This window comes from Ylistrum balloti, unplaced genomic scaffold, assembly GCF_031769215.1.
Source record: "Ylistrum balloti isolate Yb309-2 unplaced genomic scaffold, AGI_CSIRO_Ybal_v1 Utg371384, whole genome shotgun sequence".
NCBI lineage: Eukaryota > Metazoa > Mollusca > Bivalvia > Pectinida > Pectinidae > Ylistrum > Ylistrum balloti.
In genome coordinates this window covers 38172-59574 of record NW_026782729.1, presented here as the reverse complement: position 1 = coordinate 59574, position 21403 = coordinate 38172, and the positions used below count along the sequence as shown (strand labels likewise).

The window sequence follows — 21403 nt, the reverse complement described above, 5'->3', positions numbered from 1 at the left end:
GGTTTGAAACAAGCTCAGACAACCATTTAAACAAACCTGAGTTCTCTGACAGACATGGTATGAAATAAACATGCTTGGACCAGGCAAGATAAAATTTCAGTCCTTTCCTGCCAAGGGTGTTTCTGACCAAATTTCTGCAAAATCTGCGAGTTAAATAAATTGTGAAGAGATGGGCACAATGGTACAGCATGAGCTGACTTTTATCCTCAAAGCTAAAACTTAATTTCATATCTCATCAAAAACACGACCATCAACAAATAACACAACCATTTACTGGTATACAAAGTTGTGTCCCTCTTTTCTCAAAAGTGCTTCTGACCGAATTTGGATCAAAATCTGTTCAATAGTTCATGAATAGTAATATTTTTAAAGAAATTGTTAAAAGACAGACCCAACAGTAATGCATTAGCTCACCTTGGTCCTTCAACGCTAAAAATTACATTTCAAATCTCATCAAAATCATTACCATCAACAAATAACACATTCAGAAGATTTGGTATGTAAAATGATTTATTATGGTTGACAAAACAAATCTTCAAATAATACAGAACAGATGGAGTGTAGAAACTTAAGTAAACTTGAATGATGTAGCTAATCTCATGTGTTTACAACTGTAAATACTACCATCACTGGTATTTTTGTGCAAACGTACAGGAATTCATCTATGGGAATGTAAAGCATTATCGTAAACAAAATACCCTATCTCAATGTTAATGCATAATAAACATATAACAAGTGTGAATCATTTAGATATTCATAGAATTAGATCGAATAAGTATATAATTCTTATTTTAACAAACATGATTAGTTCATGGTAATTTTCAATATGCTAGTACATCGTTTGATCAATGTTGAAGAAAACAGAAGATTCTATAAAATCACACCATACCCATGTATCTGATAAAATGATAAGTTTGTTCTGGTTTTAGTTTCACAATTGAAGAGGTGGGTGAATTGAACACTATTTTTAGACATTCAGAACCTTCACCTCGGGAGTATATAAAACTTAAGTAACTTTATTTCTAAAGGCAAATTTTTTTTTTCTCCCACATCTTACAGTAATTTTATTTTCTATTACAAAGTTCATGTACCTCAAATTTAGTGTAAATACTGACAACCGTGTTTTTTTTAAAATAAGACAACCCATATCATAAAACTTAATGTACAAGGTTTTGTAACAAATTGCCACTGATCCAGGGTCACAGCAAACCAAGTCAGAGGTCATTACAAGGTTACACTAAAGTTCATCAGGTACAAGACAGGAGTATTTTAATCTTGTGCCATCATTATAAGTACCACCTCCTAATTCCTCCAAGTTATTCATCTGAAATGATAAAAAATATTTTATGCTTTCAAAATAAAAGTGATCATATTTTAACTATCCCTTGCACAAACTGAAGATATTTGTGCCACATATTTTCCAACACTTTCAGTTTTACATATAAGGAAACAAGCTTAAGTGTTGAAGGCTTAAGATTGTTAAAATAGCAAGCTCAATCAGAACTACCAACAAATATTAGGATTATCTTCTTAAATGCACATGGAAAAGGAGCCAAACAACAATTGCTGACAGTGAAACAGAGCTAAACACTATAGGGATGGAGAGGATGAAAACTATCATTATAATAAAACATTTCTTACCATATCAAAAGTTCAGAATTGTGAAACCTAATCTTAATGGGATATGAAATATTAGACAATTAATCCACATGCCATTAAAAACCTACAAAAGAAGGGGAACAACTCTTAAAATCTATCTGACTAAGGCTGGATAAGGAAATGATCACAGAAAAACTGTTCCCAGTAAGGCAAATAAGAATTGTTGATAGTTTTCCATAAAAAGGGGGACTAGTCTTGAAATTTGACAAAATCTCAAAGAGCATGACAAAAGATGGGTATTTATTACACTATCTTCAAAATTTTTTTTAAAAAACTTCAGTGCATGATCAGGTGCTTTTTACGTCCTTGGAATACTTGATGAAAGTTTGGAGACAAATCAAACAACACTAAATGTAAATACCTATTTTTGTCTAAATTTGAATAAATGCTGAATGATGCTATGCTACTGAACATTAGAATCATGTCCATACCCATGTTTGAAAAAAATAATTTTAAACTTTCTTGCCTAACAATTGACACAATATTAAAGACAACCTATTCATAACTGAAGTATGATCACATTTAATGGAAATACTGAAAAAGTGCTGTACATCTACAGAAAATAAAAGGGTCCCACTATTTGGTCTGTAAGATATAATATTCTTGATCAATATTTAGTCATATTAACATGTGGATGTCGGATAAATTAAAACTTACTGTGATCCTTGATCTGTGGTCCCTTATCAAGATGCTGCTATCACAGCATTCACAATCTTGGCAAGTTTGGCATCGTTGTCAACGTACCCTTCACCATTCTGTGGGATATTGATGTTTTATGTAATGGTAGTGAGATTGCAGAACATATTCTATAAACATCATTTCATATCTTTACAGGTAAATAACAGATTTTACCATATTTATGTGGTAGTGAAATTACGAAACTTTTGTATTAACCAAATCATTATTTTATATATTTGCAGGTAAATACAAAATCTTAACACATCTATATATATATATCTTAACATAGCATCAATTATCACTGGACTTGGGAAATTATCCATGGACTAGTAATATTCAAGGCAGAGGGCCTGAATGACTTAAATCAACTTCTAGACTTAGTAATATTTCAAATTTCTATTATTCTAATTAAATCCTGACCACCTTGACATAAGACAACACCTTGACTCATGATCATAATCTGAAAACATAGACAATGAAAAAACACTGATCCATATCTTCTTCTCAAAACCATGCAAGTATGAAACTAATATTCACAGACTAGAACTTCAGCAAATTCAACCTGAAGTTGTACAGGAATGGGAAGTTCTGACAATGCATATAGTTGCTTCAGTCAAGATATCAAAACATGATGATTAAAGCAGAGATATGTACCTTCTTGCTATGGATAATTTCATTGTTAACAGAAACTTCAAAGTTTCCTGTAATACCAGGTGTGGCATAGTGGCTCTGAAACATAACAGTAAATGCATTACTCTGTCGGTTTGAAAGAAAGAGAATATTTCTTCATAACCCTATATTTCATAAATTTTCAGACAATTATTATCTATAGCACCATTGAAATTTATAAAAAGTTTGAGAGATTCAAAAAGTGAAATTAATACTTAATTTCATCAATGATCAACTTCTGTTTACAAAACTTTTAGTTTTATTAAAATGTAAATGGTAATTCTACTTGTAGTAAAAAACTAAATCGGGAACTCTTGAAATTCTGACCTATTACATTTTATTGTAGTACTATACTGTATTTCTTTTATACAGTAGTTTAAACTTGCAAGTTGGGTCTTATACATTGTTTATCACATACTTCACAGATATTACTGTATATAAAATTAATTTACCCATTGGAGGTTGTCTCCAAATTCGTTCTTCAGCTGTCTCTTCAGCTTCTCGAACTGAAAAAAAGCATGATAAAATTGTATCCACACCATTTTTTTCAAACTTTTTCACAGATTATGTATCAAATATTTCTTCACTTAAAGTTGGTAATGTAGGTAAAAATATTCATAAGATTTGAAAAAATAAAAAAAAAAAACAAAAAAATCTTATTTTAATTCTATTTTTAGATGTTCCTGTGGATAGATCTGGGGCTAATGTTTCCCTGTAATAAACTGTAGCGCTATGGCTTTATCTAAGGAAATGCCAAGATTACACATTGTTTGTTCTTTAAATGTGTATGGCTAAAAACATCCATATTCTTCACATCAAAGTACATTCATAATGTACATGTACAACCCCATTTAATGCAAAAATGTATAGTGTAGAAACAATAGCTGTCTCATAAGAGAAATCAGGTGGAAATTGAGGGAGATCTTTAGACAAAATCAAAATGCTGAAGAAAACTAAAATAGTTGGATCAAAATGCTGTTTTCTAATTGTTTGTTTCATGTCATTGGAATAATGCCAAAAAAATTTCAAAAAGAAAACTGAAAATTGAGGGAGATCTCCAGAAAATTGAAAGTTTATTATGACTATACAATACATACTAGTATGTAATTTCATTCAAAGATGATTATGACTGATATAGATATTTTAGACTAAATGTCCTCATTTGTACCATCATTATGTAAATGACAGCAATTTCAAAGATTCATTGTATGATATACACCAAAGTATGATTATTAGGTCAAGAAGAAATGTACACAACAATTAATTTTGATCCTGTAGAATATTTTCAGCACAAAAATATAATTTTGACAAATTAGTCCCTACCTGACACACTGCCTTACCAAGGTGAACCAGTATCTTAAGTATTAAGTTGACTAGTTGTGCAGAAGACAAGACTTAGACAAGCTGCTTCTTCTTTGATGTAGGTCTAAAGTTAAAACATATGTCAGAGTGACCTACTTTTGAAATGCAACACTCTGTCTCACCAAGAGGATCATATATCCCAAATATTAAACATTAAATACCTGTGATAAGTTATGTAGATAGGGGCTGGACAAGGTATTGGAAGGATGGCAGGACGGAAACACACAACACAAAACTATAGTCCCCTCCAGACTGTATTGGTTTTAGAATAATGAACATATAGATGGGCTTATTAGCAGACACTGGCTTACTGCTGGATGTATACGATAATCAGACAGGTTACCAATGTACACATACTAAGCAACAAGGTGTTAGATATTCAAATCTATTAAGGTTAAGTATGGGTAGATTTTTATCACATGTAGTCTTCCAGCTGTAACCACAAAGGTAGTCAATCCTATCATCATGACAAGGGAGTGTTCAAATAGGGATGGATCTTAACCCACAAAAAATCTCAAAATAAATACACAGTACAAACTTATGGGAAAGGAGCAAACAGAGGTTAAAATGGACTGGATGTTGAAAAGTTGCATGGAGCATTACATTAATGTACAGCTGTTAAATACAAAATGTTTAGGCAAAACAGACATTTCCTCATTATCATCCACAACTGTTTTAGTATTGATTTATGCAGGTTGTATCTATATACAAGATAGATACTTCATAAATTATGATTACAGTGTAACATCTGTTGATTATATAATCTAGATCTGGAGTACTCATGGACTTATTTCAAGAGTTACTATTAATAAGATTGCATGTATACCAAATAAGGATAATTAATGTTTCACAATGATGGACTGACATATCAATATATACCTAATTAAAATCAACAACCATCTCCTACTGTTCTTATCAAACTTGTTTACATATTGAAACTGATAAATCCAACAGATTAGCTTGATATCTGTTACTGTTATTCTCAAGATATGAAAAGAAAAAACAACATGCAATTCTCAATGTAAATATAAACATCTTCAAAACTCCAAGTGACTACTCTGAATAACATCATCTTCTCTACTGCCAACAAAGAACAGGCCATCTCTCTACAACCATGAAAAGAAATGTCATCTCTGTACAGCCATGAAACGATGTGTTATTTCTTTGCTGCCATGGAATGATATTTCAGTTCTGTTTCCATGGAATGACACAACATTTCTCTATGACCATAGTGACATGTTGTTTCACCATAGCCATGAAAAGATGTGTCATTTCTCTACTGTCTTGGAATGACATGTCATTTCACTACTACCATGGTATGACATGTCATTTCTCTACTGCTCTTAGCAAACTGGAAGCTCTTTATATCCACAAATATTGATCTTAAATAAAAGGAATGCTGTGCCAATATAAACAGTAAAATGGCTAGCTTTCTAAATAGATTTGTACATTGAGATCAGAAGAGTTGGAATTCAATGATTACAAGACTTCATGCGATTCGTACTAAAGTAAAGCTGATTGATCGTCTAGATTTAAAATATCTATTTACAACTACAGATGAGATACTTACTTTGGAGACATATCCTCATGCGCCACTGAAATATGTAGAGACAGCATTAATCAATGAATATAATTAATGATAAGCAAAGGTTAGAAACAGATATGTAACCAATAAATAGTTTATCTGAAATAAACTGATGTGTAAAAATACCAAAAGCAGCAAGACATCTGATATACTTAAAAGATAAAGTAGGGGAGACAAACATGAGGGTTAAATCCCTCCTTCAAGGATGTTTATTAGGCCTTATTCTGTTTTTTTGTATATGTTAATACATTGTAATATGAAAATTAGTATTGACTCATCATGCTGATGAAAGCGCCATCAGCTTTTCCCATCAAAATCTGGATTTTTTTTCCCAAAGTTTCAGAAACCTGTCACATTAGGCTGATGGACAACAAGTTATTCTTCCATCTCGATAAAACAGGCAGCATTCCTTTTGGCCCGAAGAAGAAAAACAAACCCATGATTGCATGAGGAATACTTATTGATAAATTGCTACAGGCACAAAATTCAACATTCAAGTTCACTTTAATCTCTTGGTGTACTGATTTACAAATTTCTGCCTTATGAGCAAATTGCTTTCAGTATTATTTTAAAAAAATCAATGAACGTCTGAAAATCTTGAATATGTCTAAGGCAAAAGAAGATTTTGAAAATCCATTTGCCTACTATTGATCGCTAGTAGATTTTACACATTTTGCATAGATCTAGTAATGTGTTAGTGTAAGTCAGGCAGACTTCGATCTCACAACTATGTATGGTATGTCTTTTACCTGAATCACCTGAAATTCTATACTGTTACACCCAAAGTTTCAAGATACTGGAAAAGAAAGACTCAATAACATTACGAATTCGCAAACCTACCAATATTCCACGTGAATATTTACGACCATGCTGATCAGTCTTCGAGGCACAAATGACCCGTTAATATTGAGGAATTGGCCTACGCTCACTGTTAAACAACCTCTGAGAGAATACAGATCTTCCCGCACGTATATACGTCTGTAATCGACCCGACCTTCGTAGTTCCGACCTCTACTCGATCCAGCCCCGTTTTCTTAGTCGTTCCGGTCCCCTATTTTTCTCAATAAAACTTGTTTACACTCACTCGTATTGTCTTCATTGTTTACTTGAAGACGTAAAATTGCTATGATGACACTCTACGGTAGACTTTGTCCTACCCTGTGTTATTAGAGATGGGTGGCTTCTGGCGACTCGTTTCGAACACATATTGAATGAATGCTTATTGTTGGAATCTCGAGAAAATATGATAAAGGAATCATGATACATGTATTCCATTACTTAACAATTACAACAATAGAATGATAATTGATAAATAAGGATATTTCGATTAAGAATGTTCAGATGGCTTGAATTGGAGTTTAGATGGCATATAGCCAAGATACATCCACATCAAATGTTCAGTATTCGCTACGGATATTTTGTTAATATGTTACACATGTATATATTTTATTATTATAGAAATACTTACTTAATAACAAGCAGACGGTAATAGATATGTGTACATCTAAAATTTTAAACTCCCTGGTGAGTTTTTCTTAAACATACTTATCCATTTACAATCAAAATTACATTCAATTTCCTGTTGATGTTAGCATTTTAAGTACGTGGTGTATCTATTTATGTATAAGTACTCAATAAGTAAAGACTTTAAGTATGCCTTACCAGAGACGTATATATCACATATATACGTCTCTGGCCTTACTACTTAAAATACAATATCCTATAGCTGTTCTTACTCACTGATTATTGTAATTGCATAGTTGACATGATCTTGTGTAATATACACTGTGATTGGTGACACTGCAATTGTAGTAGGAATGGTTGAGTGACTTAGTACCTACCTACCCACATATTTATTCATTTATTTATTTATTCAGTGAGTGAGTGAGTGAGTGAGTGAGTGATGATGATGATGATGATGATGATGATGATGATGATGATGATGATGATGATGATGAAACTATGGCTTAACAATTAAGAAGATGTGGGTTTCCTTTTTTTTTTTTTTTTTTTTTTTTTGTTTTTGTTGGGTTTTTTTTATGACGAAAAGAAAATTATGATTAGCCCTTATGGTTGCTATTTTCTATTTTGTTTTTACCATGGATGAAAGATAACTATTTATGCATAAAATACAATTAATTAGATTACGCATTTAATCATTATTCATAAGACGCAAAGTATACCAATATTGACTATTACTATGTTGGTGACCTGTCGACTAGGGTGTCGGATCGACTTTGGGCCAGAACGACTAAGGACGGACTGGTTTGGGACCGGAACGAACTTGTAAGTAAAACGGTGTGTACGCAAATTGTACCCTCGCCATTGTTCCGGCTATGATTAAGCATGCTTATCCGTAATAAGCCTATCTTTCTACTTATGTCCTATTTAGTTTTCCATTGAAAAATAGCGCTGCTCTATCAGGCATCATTTAACAATGTTTTCAAGAGAAATGGTGACTAGTTTTGGTTATCAGATTGACGGATCATCTTTTCCTTGTATCACATAGGAAGTTGGCCGGTGTGTCCTGTCCATACAATATAGTGATGAATATGGCCTCTGTCAATTACATTAAATATAGCAATTACGCCGGAGGCTCAGTTTCAATTCTTGGTCGGGGCACTCACTAGAAATACGTACCGACGTCTTTTTATCCAAAACTATAATCTAGATACAGAAACCAATGAAAAAAAAAATCGCTGAACCATTAAATATCATATTCAGGACCAGCGACGGAAAATACACCATGACTAGAAAATGTCAAATGTGCAACATCAATTTTTAAAAGAAGAAAACTAAATACAAAAAAAGTTTAATTAATATTTGCACCAGGAAAACTCTTATAAAGTATAGTTCGAGATGAGAGTGTAAGAAATACGGAAAATAGCCATTTTTTTTATTGAACATCAACACAGGTCATGAAAATCATATACAACTAATTTACTTCGGAAATATTGGAACTTTGGACAGAACCACTGGGAAAATAAGAATATATAGACACGATATACTTGATGTGGTCATTTTGAGAGGAACTGGAAAATGTCACTCAATACTTACTTAGATGTACAACCACGGACGTGTATAATGTGTATATAAGTCCGTGGTACAACGTAACATATACATGTGACAATCAGCAATAGATTGTACATAACATAATAATTTTGTTACATAAAAAAGGCTATTTCTTATCTTTAAAATTAAAAAAAAAAAAAAAACATTGATATTCTGTGAAAATGAAAAAAATATTACAATAACAATTTTAACATAAAACATGATGTCAAAATTTATTTAATTTCATATGAAAATACTGAGCATTCTTTGATACCAAAAATAAGACGCGATTAAGTTTTGACATCAGAAACTCGAATATTTTAGATAGAAATATGTTGTTTCATATTCCCATATTTGGATTTATTTAAAAAGAATTCTCTATTGCTGGATATCATTGATTACCAAGATAAACAAAAAATAGCAAGCATTTTACGATATCAAAAATTGTATACAGGCAGAGACGAATATATCACAGGTGTTATATACGTCTCTGATACAGGTATAGCAAAAGAAAAACAAAAGAAAAAATACTGTCACCATATGGCCTATCTGCTGACAAAAACAACACAGATTACACTATTTCTTCTATGTAATATACTCAGCTTTTACACATGGTTGATGGGAAACAGATACACTAAGTTATCTACAAGATCTTGACGTTTTTCAGAAGTTGTGATTTAGCAGTTCACTAATTACAAGGGTATTATTTCAGGGGAGCGCCGCTTATAACGAAAGGTTAACATTTATTTTACAGATTCGTGACTACAAAACCAAAACATTTATGTATATTTGTATCTGTTACTTAGTACAATCACAGTTTTGTATAATCCATACCATTTATTCTAAAACAAGGCTTATAAAACATCCTTATCGGCAGACATATATATACAACACTTTATTGAAAAGGACTATAAGTCATAGTATATTGCGCGCGCAATTACTGCATTCGATTTAGCGCCATTTACGAGAGTGGTTTTGTTGACAATCACTGAAAGGGCGCTAATGTAGACAAGCAGGGGAGGGAAATCATTTTGCCGTAGAACATGGCAGAACTCACGATTTATAGCATAAACAGTACAAAAGAGCCACCAAGTCAACTTAGGTAAGTTTGCTTTACACAATGTTCTGTTGTTTTTTTCTTTGCAATTGCCATCTGCTGATCTGTGCCTGTGGTACATGAGAGCTACCCTGAAAAGGTTGCAGGCCAGATAGAAAATTCCTTGATTGCTACCGATAACACTGTGATAAAATTTTTGGGTAATGGTAATGAATTCGCTCAAAGCACCCTCCGAAGAATACATGCCGAGGGTAGTTGATGCTCTACAAAAACGTTCATGGCCTCGTTTCACCGGACCCTTCCTTCAACCGGCAACAAAGTCAGCATCAGCAAGGACTGGGGGCATGGCCATTGATACATCCAGCATCAAGAACGCAAATTTACCAAAATACATATTCTTCCCTTCTGTTGCTGTGCGAGAACATGGAACCTCCGCAGATACTTTCCAACATAACATTTACGTAAAGTCTATATCCGAGAGCCACTCTCCATTATACCGACAGTTAACGGGTTAAAATTGTGTCGGCAATAGCTATCATTGATACCATTACCTCCTGACATTGCCACAACATTCTCAGGAAGGTAAACTATGCATAAGAAGAAAATCCACTTATTCTTTATAATAAATTAATTATGTTTTGAGAGAGAAAAAAAATCATTGAAAAAATTGGACAGATATTAAACAATATGGAAGAGATATATTTACATATCACAGACCAGAAAGCAGGATTGGGACAACCACTGCACATTGGGATACCTACATGCCCATATAATTAAGGAGTCTGGTTGTATATTGTTACTAAAGTTACATGTACAGTGAGTAGCAGTTTATGTAACCTTTATAAATTGAGAACATTCCACAACATGAACACAGCTTCACTTGGGAATGAAACATTAAAATTTTGATATGCTTTATGATGTTTCAGGGTCAGTGATGGAGGGTTCTATCAGTATTGTTCAGTTCCATTGCCTGATCAAATGGTAGTCTTCTGTTTGGGAAAGTTCCCAGTTGGTGATCGAGATGTGTCCATAGAAGCTACATTTCACTACAAAGATGATATTTTGACACTAGGAACACTTGATGAAAAACATAGGTAACCAAATGATGAGAAGAAATGTAAAAGATTATATAGTTTAGAATCAAATGAAAACTGAACTATTTCAGTTTTCCTGGTGATTCCAATATTTATGATTAGAATTCAGTCTCTTGCCAGCTGGAGACTAGTCTTGGAATTCAATGATAGTGCCTCTTTTTTTTTAGCTTTAAAAGTTCTTGAATTGATGTATCTGTTGTTTAAAAGAATGCAAAACAAAATAACTTTCCTAAAGAAATATGCAGACCCTAAGGGTCACAAAGAAATTGAGATTAATTTGTTTTCTTTGTTGCAATTGTTACTTTCAATTTGAAACTACAAAAGAAATCATTATTCACAGCTCATCAACTGAATAAGAATATTTTGATCGCTGTCTGGCCCTAAGAAGTCCTGGAAAAATCTTTGAAATTGATGTCAGAAAATTCATGAAGTCTGAATTGCAGGTTTCAAACTCTGCATCAATAATGAATTACATTTATTGAATATCTGAATCCTCTCCAGCATTGCATAGTGAATGAGAGAAACATGCCTGATCAAATCAGAATAATAGTCCATTTGCTATTTATATTCAATGTATGTGTATACTACATTCTGAAGGTAATACTCAAGCATGAAAATTGAGATTGGACAATTACAATTTACATGCATGGATTCAACTTTGAGATACTCGTCTGTTTCCAGAGCACTGTGTTGGGAGAGAAGCACCTCTGGTATACCAGATAGCATGACATCCACTACAGAGAATGGCATGGCAAAGCTGGTACTGGAAATCCATGGTATATCAAAGTCCTCTACCAGTGATGAAGACACACACATAGCACCTGTTCTCAAGGCAAAAAAGAGTGAACAAGAAAAGTCAGAGAAAACACCACAGGTAAAACTTTTGATATAAAAGAGAAAAAAAATAACATAAGCTTCACTAGTTTGTTTATGGATTTTGTATCTCTCTCAGTTAATGTTGAATAATAATGTTATTGTACAAGTTTGATGAGAAAAGGAAATCATATTAACTGCGAATAATGCTATGGTTGACCGAGACAGGGGAGAAACTGTTCTTTTTTGACAAGTACCCATGTACACATTTTCAAACCTGTTACTCCTCAAATTTGGCCCATGTCTGGATACTTGTAGCAGCCCCAACAACACATCTATGGTATTAGCATATATATCAAGTGTGAAATGAAACAATGTTGTTCATTGACAAAACATAGGCAGACATCCCATGATCCATAAATACTGCCCGATCGCTTATAGCTTGTAATACAAGTTGGGGTCTCAAGTTGTCAGCTGTATATACTGCCCGATCGCTTATAGCTTGTAATACAAGTTGGGGTCTCAAGTTGTCAGCTGTATATACTGCCCGATCGCTTATATCTTGTAATACAAGTTGGGGTCTCAAGTTGTCAGCTGTATATACTGCCCGATCGCTTATATCTTGTAATACAAGTTGGGGTCTCAAGTTGTCAGCTGTATATACTGCCCGATCGCTTATATCTTGTAATACAAGTTGGGGTCTCAAGTTGTCAGCTGGCTTGCACACCAAGTTAAAGCAAGATGTGAAATAAATCACACTACAAATCTTATGTTATCAGTTGCTTACGATGGTTAATTACAGCCTGTGCCCATAGTGTTTAATGTAAATGTGAATAGTGACCACATGGAGCGATTATTGTAATGACAATGCCTTTTTCAGTCGCAATATGTGCAGTTTCACAATATGTTTGTACAATTCGAAATGTAAGTGAAATAATCTAGAAAATTTCGAACTATCACTAGACAGAAAATGATTGTTTTTATTGAAAAAATCATGTGTTTGAACTGATCAGAGGTTTACCGTATTTGCACTAAACTCTATTAGCTTGTGTTGTTGGCTCCTTGATAATTTGAAAAGAATATCATCACATCTATACTAGACGTTACCTGTTTTTTCTTTTGGTTATCATTGCTTATTTTTTCAGATCATTGACAAGAAGGTAGACCCCATTAAACCCACCAAACAAAAAAGGAGGTCAAGCACGGGTAAAGGAGAGAAGACACCAACGGGACCGTCATCAAAGAAACAACGTAAAAACACCCGAGTCCGAGGCTTAAAACTCAAGATGGAGAATGAATCGTCTTCAGAGGAGAAATCTGACAAAGAAAATATGAGCATGGAGGAAACACAGCTGTCCAAGTTGGTCTCATCAGAAAAGAAAATCATTCACAGCCAGCCTCCAAATCTCTCAAAAGTCTCTCTTTCTTTCTGTAAAGATGTAACAAGCAGAGGTAAAAATCAATTTATGGCTAGGACAGGTTTAGTTGATGGATGCTAAATTTAATAATCAGATTATTTGATTATAATATTTTAAGCATTTGTCATGTTAGTTATCTTGGGCATGGATTTTTGCTTTAAACAAATTGGTACCTATAATAATGTAACAGACCATATGATATAGAACTGTAGAATTGCTGTGAACTATACACCAACCCTGTCTGAGATATATCTGGAGATTGACTGTAGACATATATAAGTTATGCTTCAAAGGAACACAAATTAACAATCTGTGATGGTCCTTTTCTCATAGCTTCAGAGCAGTGAAGTTATCATTTTAGACCATCACAGAGAAATCCACACTTTACCCAGTAAAATTGAGGACACCATTGTTCTTTAGCTTGACTGGTTTTGTGGATGTATATACTGGGGGAAAGAAGCCATGATATATATATTGAAAAGGGGCAAAATAAAATAGAAATTATTTTGATTTGGAGGTTAACAATTTTCTGTATAAATATGTTAAATGTTTACAAATATAAAAACATTCTTAATTTGACTGCAGTCAAGTATCTAAATCATGCAATTTCCATCTTATTCGTGTAGTAAAGTATCAAGATCTGTTTTCTGGAAGACTTTTAGAAATACCAACATCCTTCTAGTTAATAATAGTCTAATTTGATGTTATTTCCTCCAGTTGGTCCCAACCCAAGCAGTCGATGGGGTCATAGTTTGTGTATGGTTCATGAGAAGAAAATGGCAGTACTTGTTGGAGGACAGGGAGAACGACAACAACTCAGCAAAGATTCTGTATGGACACTAGATCCAGGTATGTTTTACTGTATGGACACTAGATCCAGGTATTTTTTTACTGTATGGACACTAGATCCAGGTATGTTTTACAAGTATTGACTATAGTGTATATATACCATATTTATTCTAATAGACACCCCATCTCTAATAGATGTCCCACCCACCCATTTTCTCAGTAATTTTCCATAACTCCAGTCACAAAACTTACCTTTTATAAATGCCAAATATCCATGTATGTACATATGGATTTCTGAACAATAAAACAGTTAAATCCAAAATAGAACAAAATCCAAAAATCAAGAACACATGCCAGTTTACATTCCATAAAACAATGTTCGAGTTACTGCAATTTCAAACATGTACACCAAATTGTTAGTTTGTTAAACAATGTTTCAAATTGGTAGCCATGAAACGTGACTACCTACTCAGTCTGAAATTTTGTGTTCTATTAAACGCCCCCTCCTTGAAAAATTTCATGCCCCTGGGGTGTCTATTAGAATAAATACGGTAGTTGCTTTATTAGAACAAGTGTAATTAATATCTATGGGGTAAATACTTTTCTTAGGAATTTGATAAGATACCTCAAAGTTCTGTGTTTCTAAAATAGAGATCTAGAATCAAATTCATCTAAAAATGATATTGTAGAAATCTTTAAAAGTCATTTTATAAAGACAGCCATATCATGAATAGAGCTGATGTTTTTTACATGTTCTGTAGTGACAAGGAAGTGGAGATGCCCAGAGCTGAAGTCGGAGACCCAAAAGCCTGAGTACAGGATGGGCCACACAGCCTCTTACGATCCCATGGTCAATTGTATATATGTATATGGTGGGTCTAAGAACCTCAAATGGTTCCATGATGTACATATGTTGGACATTGACGAATGGAAATGGCAGCAACTTAAGGTTAGTCTTGCGCAACATTTACAAGAATGGGGTTGTGACTTGTGTATTGAACAAGGTATCAGGCAATTCAACTTTGAATAAATTTAACAAGTTTTAAAGAATTAGTCATAAGGGAAAATTAAATCTGTAAAGATAGAGGGCAGGAGACAAAATTAGAACAAAAATGAATGTTCAAACATTTGTGTATGAATACCTTTTTCTCCAACATCATATAATGAAATGGTATTAGAATATTTGGTACAATTCACCTCACTTGGGGTTTTTGTCAGCAACTTTGGTAAAGGGAGCAGAAATTGGGAAAATACTATCAGCATTTGTTTTCAATTATTTAACATTAGATAATAATTTCTATTCTTTAATCATTTTTTAATGTTTGAGAATAATTTAACTCTTTAATAAAAATAATTGTATTGAAACTCCGGAATTCAAAGTAGGGCAATCCTGTTTTGATTATTAGTAAGATACATTGGTTTTCCCATTTCGTAAACCAGTTAAAATTCTCTTCTTAGATTACCTTTTTATGCTTAGAATTTTAGCTATTTCAACAGAAATTATATTTTGATCTTTCTGTTTTTGAAGAATCTTATTCCAAAGTTGTTTGATCAGTCCATTACAACTGATCCTTGCCTAATGTCTTGTATAAAATATGAATCGAGGATTAACAATGCGTGAGCTATCTCTGTCCTTTTCCATGCTTAACCTGGAAATTTATTCATTTTTATTTGTCTGAATAATTACATGTATCAGGGTTCGAAATTAACTATATACAACTAGCAAAATTCCAGCTAATATCTGGTAATTGCTAGCTGGAAAATAATGAACTAGCAAAATTTTGCGAGTGGAAATGAACTATACCTAATCACTATTTTTGACGAAACATCTGCCACAAAATGCCTTTCTCCGTCTGCCTTTAAATGAGTAAATAGTTTACAAACGCTAAAGTGACATAGATCATCAATACATTCGGAATTCCTCCAGTTTTTCCCTTGATAGTTATGTGTAAACCGAATAAAAAGTTGTCTTGCAAAACTCTACGATTTCTGTCTGCTCATCATGTGAAACGCGACATATCAACTATGATAACAAACTTTATCAAAAGGAAAGCATCTGACAGTGCTTGCGATGACCAAGACAATAGTCAACAGCCACAGCCTGGCCCTTCTGAAAAAAAAATCGTCGAAATCGGAGAGCGTTTCTCCTGACACTGCTGATATAAAATCACCGCCACAACAACGTGCATATACGGCCACGTTAAAAACGGTACGGAAATGAGAAAAAGAATTGAATATTTTTCTAGGATACAACAAATCATTTAGTAACGATGTTGTTAATACAGTATGGCGCAATGACTGCCGAGAACACGGAAGATAGTTGTCTTGATAATAATTTATTGAAATGATCGTTAATGTGAACAATTTTTTAAATAATATAAATTTGGGTACAGTTACATTTATAAATGGATCTGATCATATGACAGTCAGATTAGATGTAGCTCATACATGAAAAAAAGAAAACTGATAAATTCTAAGTTATATAGATTTAAAATGTTGATACAGGTAGCAATCAGCCATTCTTATCCAATGTCTTGGATAACTTTTCCAATATCACTCAGTTCCTGAAAAACTCAATATAACAGTAAATAAAAGTCAAACCTTTTCACCAAAAAATTGCTAGTTTGTTCATAATTTTTGCTAGTGGAAATTTTAAAACAGTTAATTTCGACCCCTGATGTATTGACCCGTCTTCCACCTGATCTCCCCACTCTTCCATTCCACAGAAAGGTAGAAAGTGAAGTTGCTTATTTCTGTCACTATATTGTTTGTTTTAGAGATTATTTTTACTGCAGTAGCTTATCTCCCTTTCATCCTCTCCAGCACAAAATACATCTTGTAAACCTTTACAAGGTAATGACTGGAAATAATGTTTTAACTATTTCCCCTATGGGAAAATACAGTGTCGATTTTCAATTGGAAATGGATCTCTGTACCGGACCCTATAAATGCTTGGCAAAAACCCTGTCCCTTTATGGTAAACATACAAAAATGTTAAAGCTAGGCCTGGGAACATTCCAGTGGAATTCAGTGAGTTATAAAGTTGAATGTAAGCTAAACTGGATGGTTGGTAAGGTGTCAGTTTGTATGTAGCAGTCACAAATTTGAAATATCTTGGTTGAATCAGTGAAGCTGATAGTGTAGATAAGGGGAGGGAACTGTCAAACAAAAAATGTTATAACTAAGGCCAACCTCATTATGAAGTCCAACTATCTCTTTCATTGCCAGGTCTCTGGGAAAGCCCCAACACGAGCTTACCACAGTGCAACACTGTATCGTAATGAGCTATGGATATTTGGTGGGGTGTATCCCAGACCAGACCCCCAGCCAGATGGTTGTAGTAATGATGTACACATCTTCTCACCTGTCATGGAAAGTTGGTACACACCCATCATCAAGGGTGACAAGCCCATCGCCAGATCTGGGTATGTATGTTAAACCTACCTGTATTGATGCTTGTTTCAGATAAAGCGGGGAATTTTCTGTAATCAGTCAAAATCAATCTATTTTCTTATATCAGTGTAATTTTGTGAGTTTGGTACCAAAGTATTTATGTTCTCTGATAGATTTAAAAACTTCTGTTACCAATTGTTGTTTCGCTGGCTAACAATTGAATTTGTGTGAAACTTGAGCTTGATATGTATACATATTTGAAGCAGACATTTTAACACCCCCATCGTTTTATAGGGCATCCAGGGTGTTTCCCATGTCTGTCACATTCCCAATCAATGTTATGTCTCGGGAACATCTCAAGACCACATCTCAAGAGATTTGGTTCATAATCACCCCCATAGTATCCTGAGATCATGTTTTACACTTTATTATATAAAGGTGATGATTGGTCAAAGGTCAATTTGAACAACATATGCAAATTCATCACACACTGGTATATGTATACATGGGAGTCTTATGACCTATAATTTGATGATGCTGTGTTTTCAGTCACTCTGCCACTCTTATGAAGGATCAGCTGGTGGTGTTTGGAGGCTGGGATGCACCTTATGTCTACAATGACTTACATATACTTGACCTGAGTATGTATAATACATTAGATGACTTTGTGTGGTATATTACTACTGTATAGCTATAGACATATTGTAGAAGAGTTTAGTATAAATAGGCTGTATTAGAGTTAAGTTCTGTGTATGGTATATCTACATGTAAATAGACTGTATTAGAATTAAGTTCTGTGTAGTTTATACTGCTGTTCTGTGTATATTTACTTGTTTGTTATCCCTGCGAAACTCACCTACTAGGTATATCAACTTAGGCTCTCTGGCCAAGGGTTTTTCTTGGTTACAAATTTAACGAGTGTTTAAAGGAATTTGACAAAACTTTAACGAGTGTTTAAAGGATTTTGACAAAACTTTAACGAGTGTTTAAAGGATTTTGACAAAACTTTAACGAGTGTTTAAAGGATTTTGACAAAACTTTAATGAGCACTTATCAGGCTAGTGTTTTTGGAGAAGTTTCATTTTTTAAATATTTGTTCTGTTACCATGAAAACAGAATTATAAAAGGATGAAAATTTTCCACACTGCACCTCAGAAACCATTTAGCTGTTCCCATGGAAACTTGCTTCTGTCTAGTGCCCTAATTGTACTTTTTGAAGGATTTCATTTTTTATATTTTCTCTGTTTCCATGGTACCATATAGTCATACTGAATTAACTGTTACAGGCTTCTCTGAGTTCCACATCAAAATCTGGGGTTTTTAAACATTTAACATTTACTTGAAAAAACCAAGAAAATCTACATCAAACATAGATGTCTGGATATTCACACCAACAGCTGGGTGCAGGGACATTGTGGCATGTTTTGGCTCTTTGTCTACATGTAGTGGACATAAAACAGTGTAAAATGTGACATTATTAACATTAAGAATACGTATCAAATTAAGTTAATCAAATTTTTCATCTTATACTGAGAGTAATCCATTACAACCTATTCCTTGATCGTTAAAATTTAAAAAGGTTCCCAGCACATGTTACATTTAAAGCCTTTGTTTTATTTCATATGGTGTATTTTTGTTTTTTCAGGTATGGTTGAGTGGTCTCAGCCCAAAGTATCTGGCACGCCACCTAATCCACGCAGGTATGTTGGTAATTTGTTATACTTTATTAAGTTTTGAAGCTTAGGCATTCAATCATAGTACTGCTAACCTATCAAATGTATTAAATTGAAAACCATGAAACATTTTGCTGAGAGGAAGCTTTTTAATACATAACTCATTGTTGTCACTGCAAACTAACACTAACAGTTCCGTGATTTCTGGGACTCGGGTCTTTTGAGTCGTGGACTCCTGTTTTTCCTAGCTAACACCCATATTTTTGGAACCCCAAGGATTAATCTAGACAAATTATACTACTGGAATCATCATGAAACAGAAGTATCAATCTACCTTCAATAATGTCTAATTTTATTCATGTAATCTCCGTATATGGCATCTATTTTTACCCTATTCCTCTTGAAATCTGTACAAAAGAGCTGTCGAAAGTTTCTCTATTCCCCCATTTTCCTCACTGGGTTAACACAAAATTCTAGATTATCCCATGAACCTACTATATCTCTGGTAATAGAACTCACTAAAATTTGGATAATGGTGGTCTTGACTATTGAAAATCTTACAAGAATAACTTATATATTCTACACAAGTTAGGATTTCATGGATGAAAATAATGATGCAACATTTAATTAGAATTGAGAAAAATGTCATCTATAAGATGAAAAGTCTTCACATTTTCATACACATGTTAACAATTGTGAAATATCTTTGATTTTAAAAAATCATTATAAATAGACTTAATTTGTAAAATGAACAGATGTGGTCATTCTTGAATGCAGGTTGTTCTGAGACATATTGGAAAATCAAGACCATGGTCTTTAAGCGTTAATCTTCTGTAGTCATATCATTAATTCTTCAGTCCAAGGTGTTAAATTTGATTATTGTATTTTCAGTTGGCATGCTTCCTGTGCACTGACTGGAAACCGAATCCTCATTCATGGTGGTTACGATGGCAACTTGGCTCTAGATGACACACATGTCTTCTGTCTAGGTAAGTTGCAGATGATAAACAACCAGAAATCATCATTATTTTAGGAAATATACGAAATGCTTTATATATTAATATTGTAAAGTTTTAATTTCTCGGTGTCCGGTACATAGTAAAGCATAAGCACTTTTATATCAACTCTTCAGGTGCTTTACATTAGGTTCAATCTCAGTAGGCCTACAATATGACATCAATAATGATTGTTTATGTTGATATAGAAATGGAGGTAGTTATGTGTTTATAATAGTCTACTCAGTTTTGGGTTTATTGTCTTTTTGAAATGTTTCTCTTTCACCTTCCTTTCGATGGATTTTCAGAAAATAGTTCATGAAATAGAAATATCTTTTTTTTTTAAAATTCGCAAATTTCTAAATGTTCACCTAATCTTATTTTTCTGTATTCTAGTACAGTAATGTGCTGTTTGTGTATTGAACCCAGGCTCTTTTGTGTGATTTTTATCTTGTATGCTTCTTACAAATGAGGCCAGTTTCTTATAGCTACGCCTGTAATCTCCATACGTTTGGGAAATGGATGAAAGATGAAAAATCTAAGAACGTTTATATTCTGAGATGTGATGGTCCGTTTCTCATAGCTTCAGAGCTGTGAAGTTATGGTTTTAGACCCTCACAGAGAAATCCATGCCCTCCACCGGTGAGGATGTGGAGTACATTGCTTCACCCAGGAAAACTGAGGACACGGTTGTTCTTAATAGCTTTACTGGTTTTGCGGATGTATACAAATGTTAAAAAACCCAACCCTCTGTGATATCTGTATGTTTACTTCAATTATAAGTTTTCACCTTTGATCCTGTCTTTTGTAGATTCCCTGACTTGGATGCGTATCCGTCTCGATCCCAAACCAATTGCACGTGCTGGCCACCAGGCAGTGTGCCTGCCTTACTCCCATGACAACGACGACCAGGACGAAGTGTTAGTGTTTGGAGGTGGTGACAATGATGGCGCCTTCTACAGAGATCTGATCAGTGTCGGTGTAGCTTTCAACCCAGAGCTGGAAATAGTTAATACAGAAGATGATGCTCCTCCAGTCTTGTCCTGTATAGATGGTAATGTGGCATGTTAAATGGCCACCAGAATTAGGCAAACTAATCAGGGATATTATTCAAAAGAAATCTAATGGATCTAATTTGTTCATTATTTAATTATATTTGAGACTTTA

General features: G+C 33.8%; 1 protein-coding gene and 1 long non-coding RNA gene across 4 annotated transcripts; one reads left to right on the top strand and one right to left on the bottom strand.

Moving 5' to 3' along the window:
- Nucleotides 1–492: 492 nt before the first annotated feature.
- LOC132562247 (uncharacterized) lies at nt 493–6936 on the bottom strand. Of its 3 annotated transcripts, none has more exons than XR_009554748.1 (7): nt 6794–6936; nt 5939–5963; nt 4330–4432; nt 3459–3512; nt 2992–3066; nt 2317–2414; nt 493–1324 (listed from the first exon to the last, which is right to left on the bottom strand). It is a non-coding gene; the product is annotated as an uncharacterized LOC132562247 (long non-coding RNA). The 3 variants fall into 3 exon arrangements; XR_009554749.1 differs by having other exon boundaries at nt 4347–4432; XR_009554747.1 differs by lacking the exon at nt 4330–4432.
- Nucleotides 6937–10047: 3111 nt separating this feature from the next.
- LOC132562268 (uncharacterized) lies at nt 10048–21399 on the top strand. The gene is made up of 11 exons (XM_060227008.1): nt 10048–10106; nt 10988–11155; nt 11837–12029; nt 13114–13420; nt 14104–14235; nt 14937–15124; nt 17404–17600; nt 18118–18209; nt 19214–19268; nt 20133–20230; nt 21048–21399. The coding sequence occupies exons 1-11, from the start codon at nt 10048–10050 to the stop codon at nt 21305–21307; spliced, it is 1749 nt and encodes a 582-aa protein (XP_060082991.1). The 3' UTR covers nt 21308–21399.
- The last annotated feature ends 4 nt before the right edge of the window (nt 21400–21403 follow it).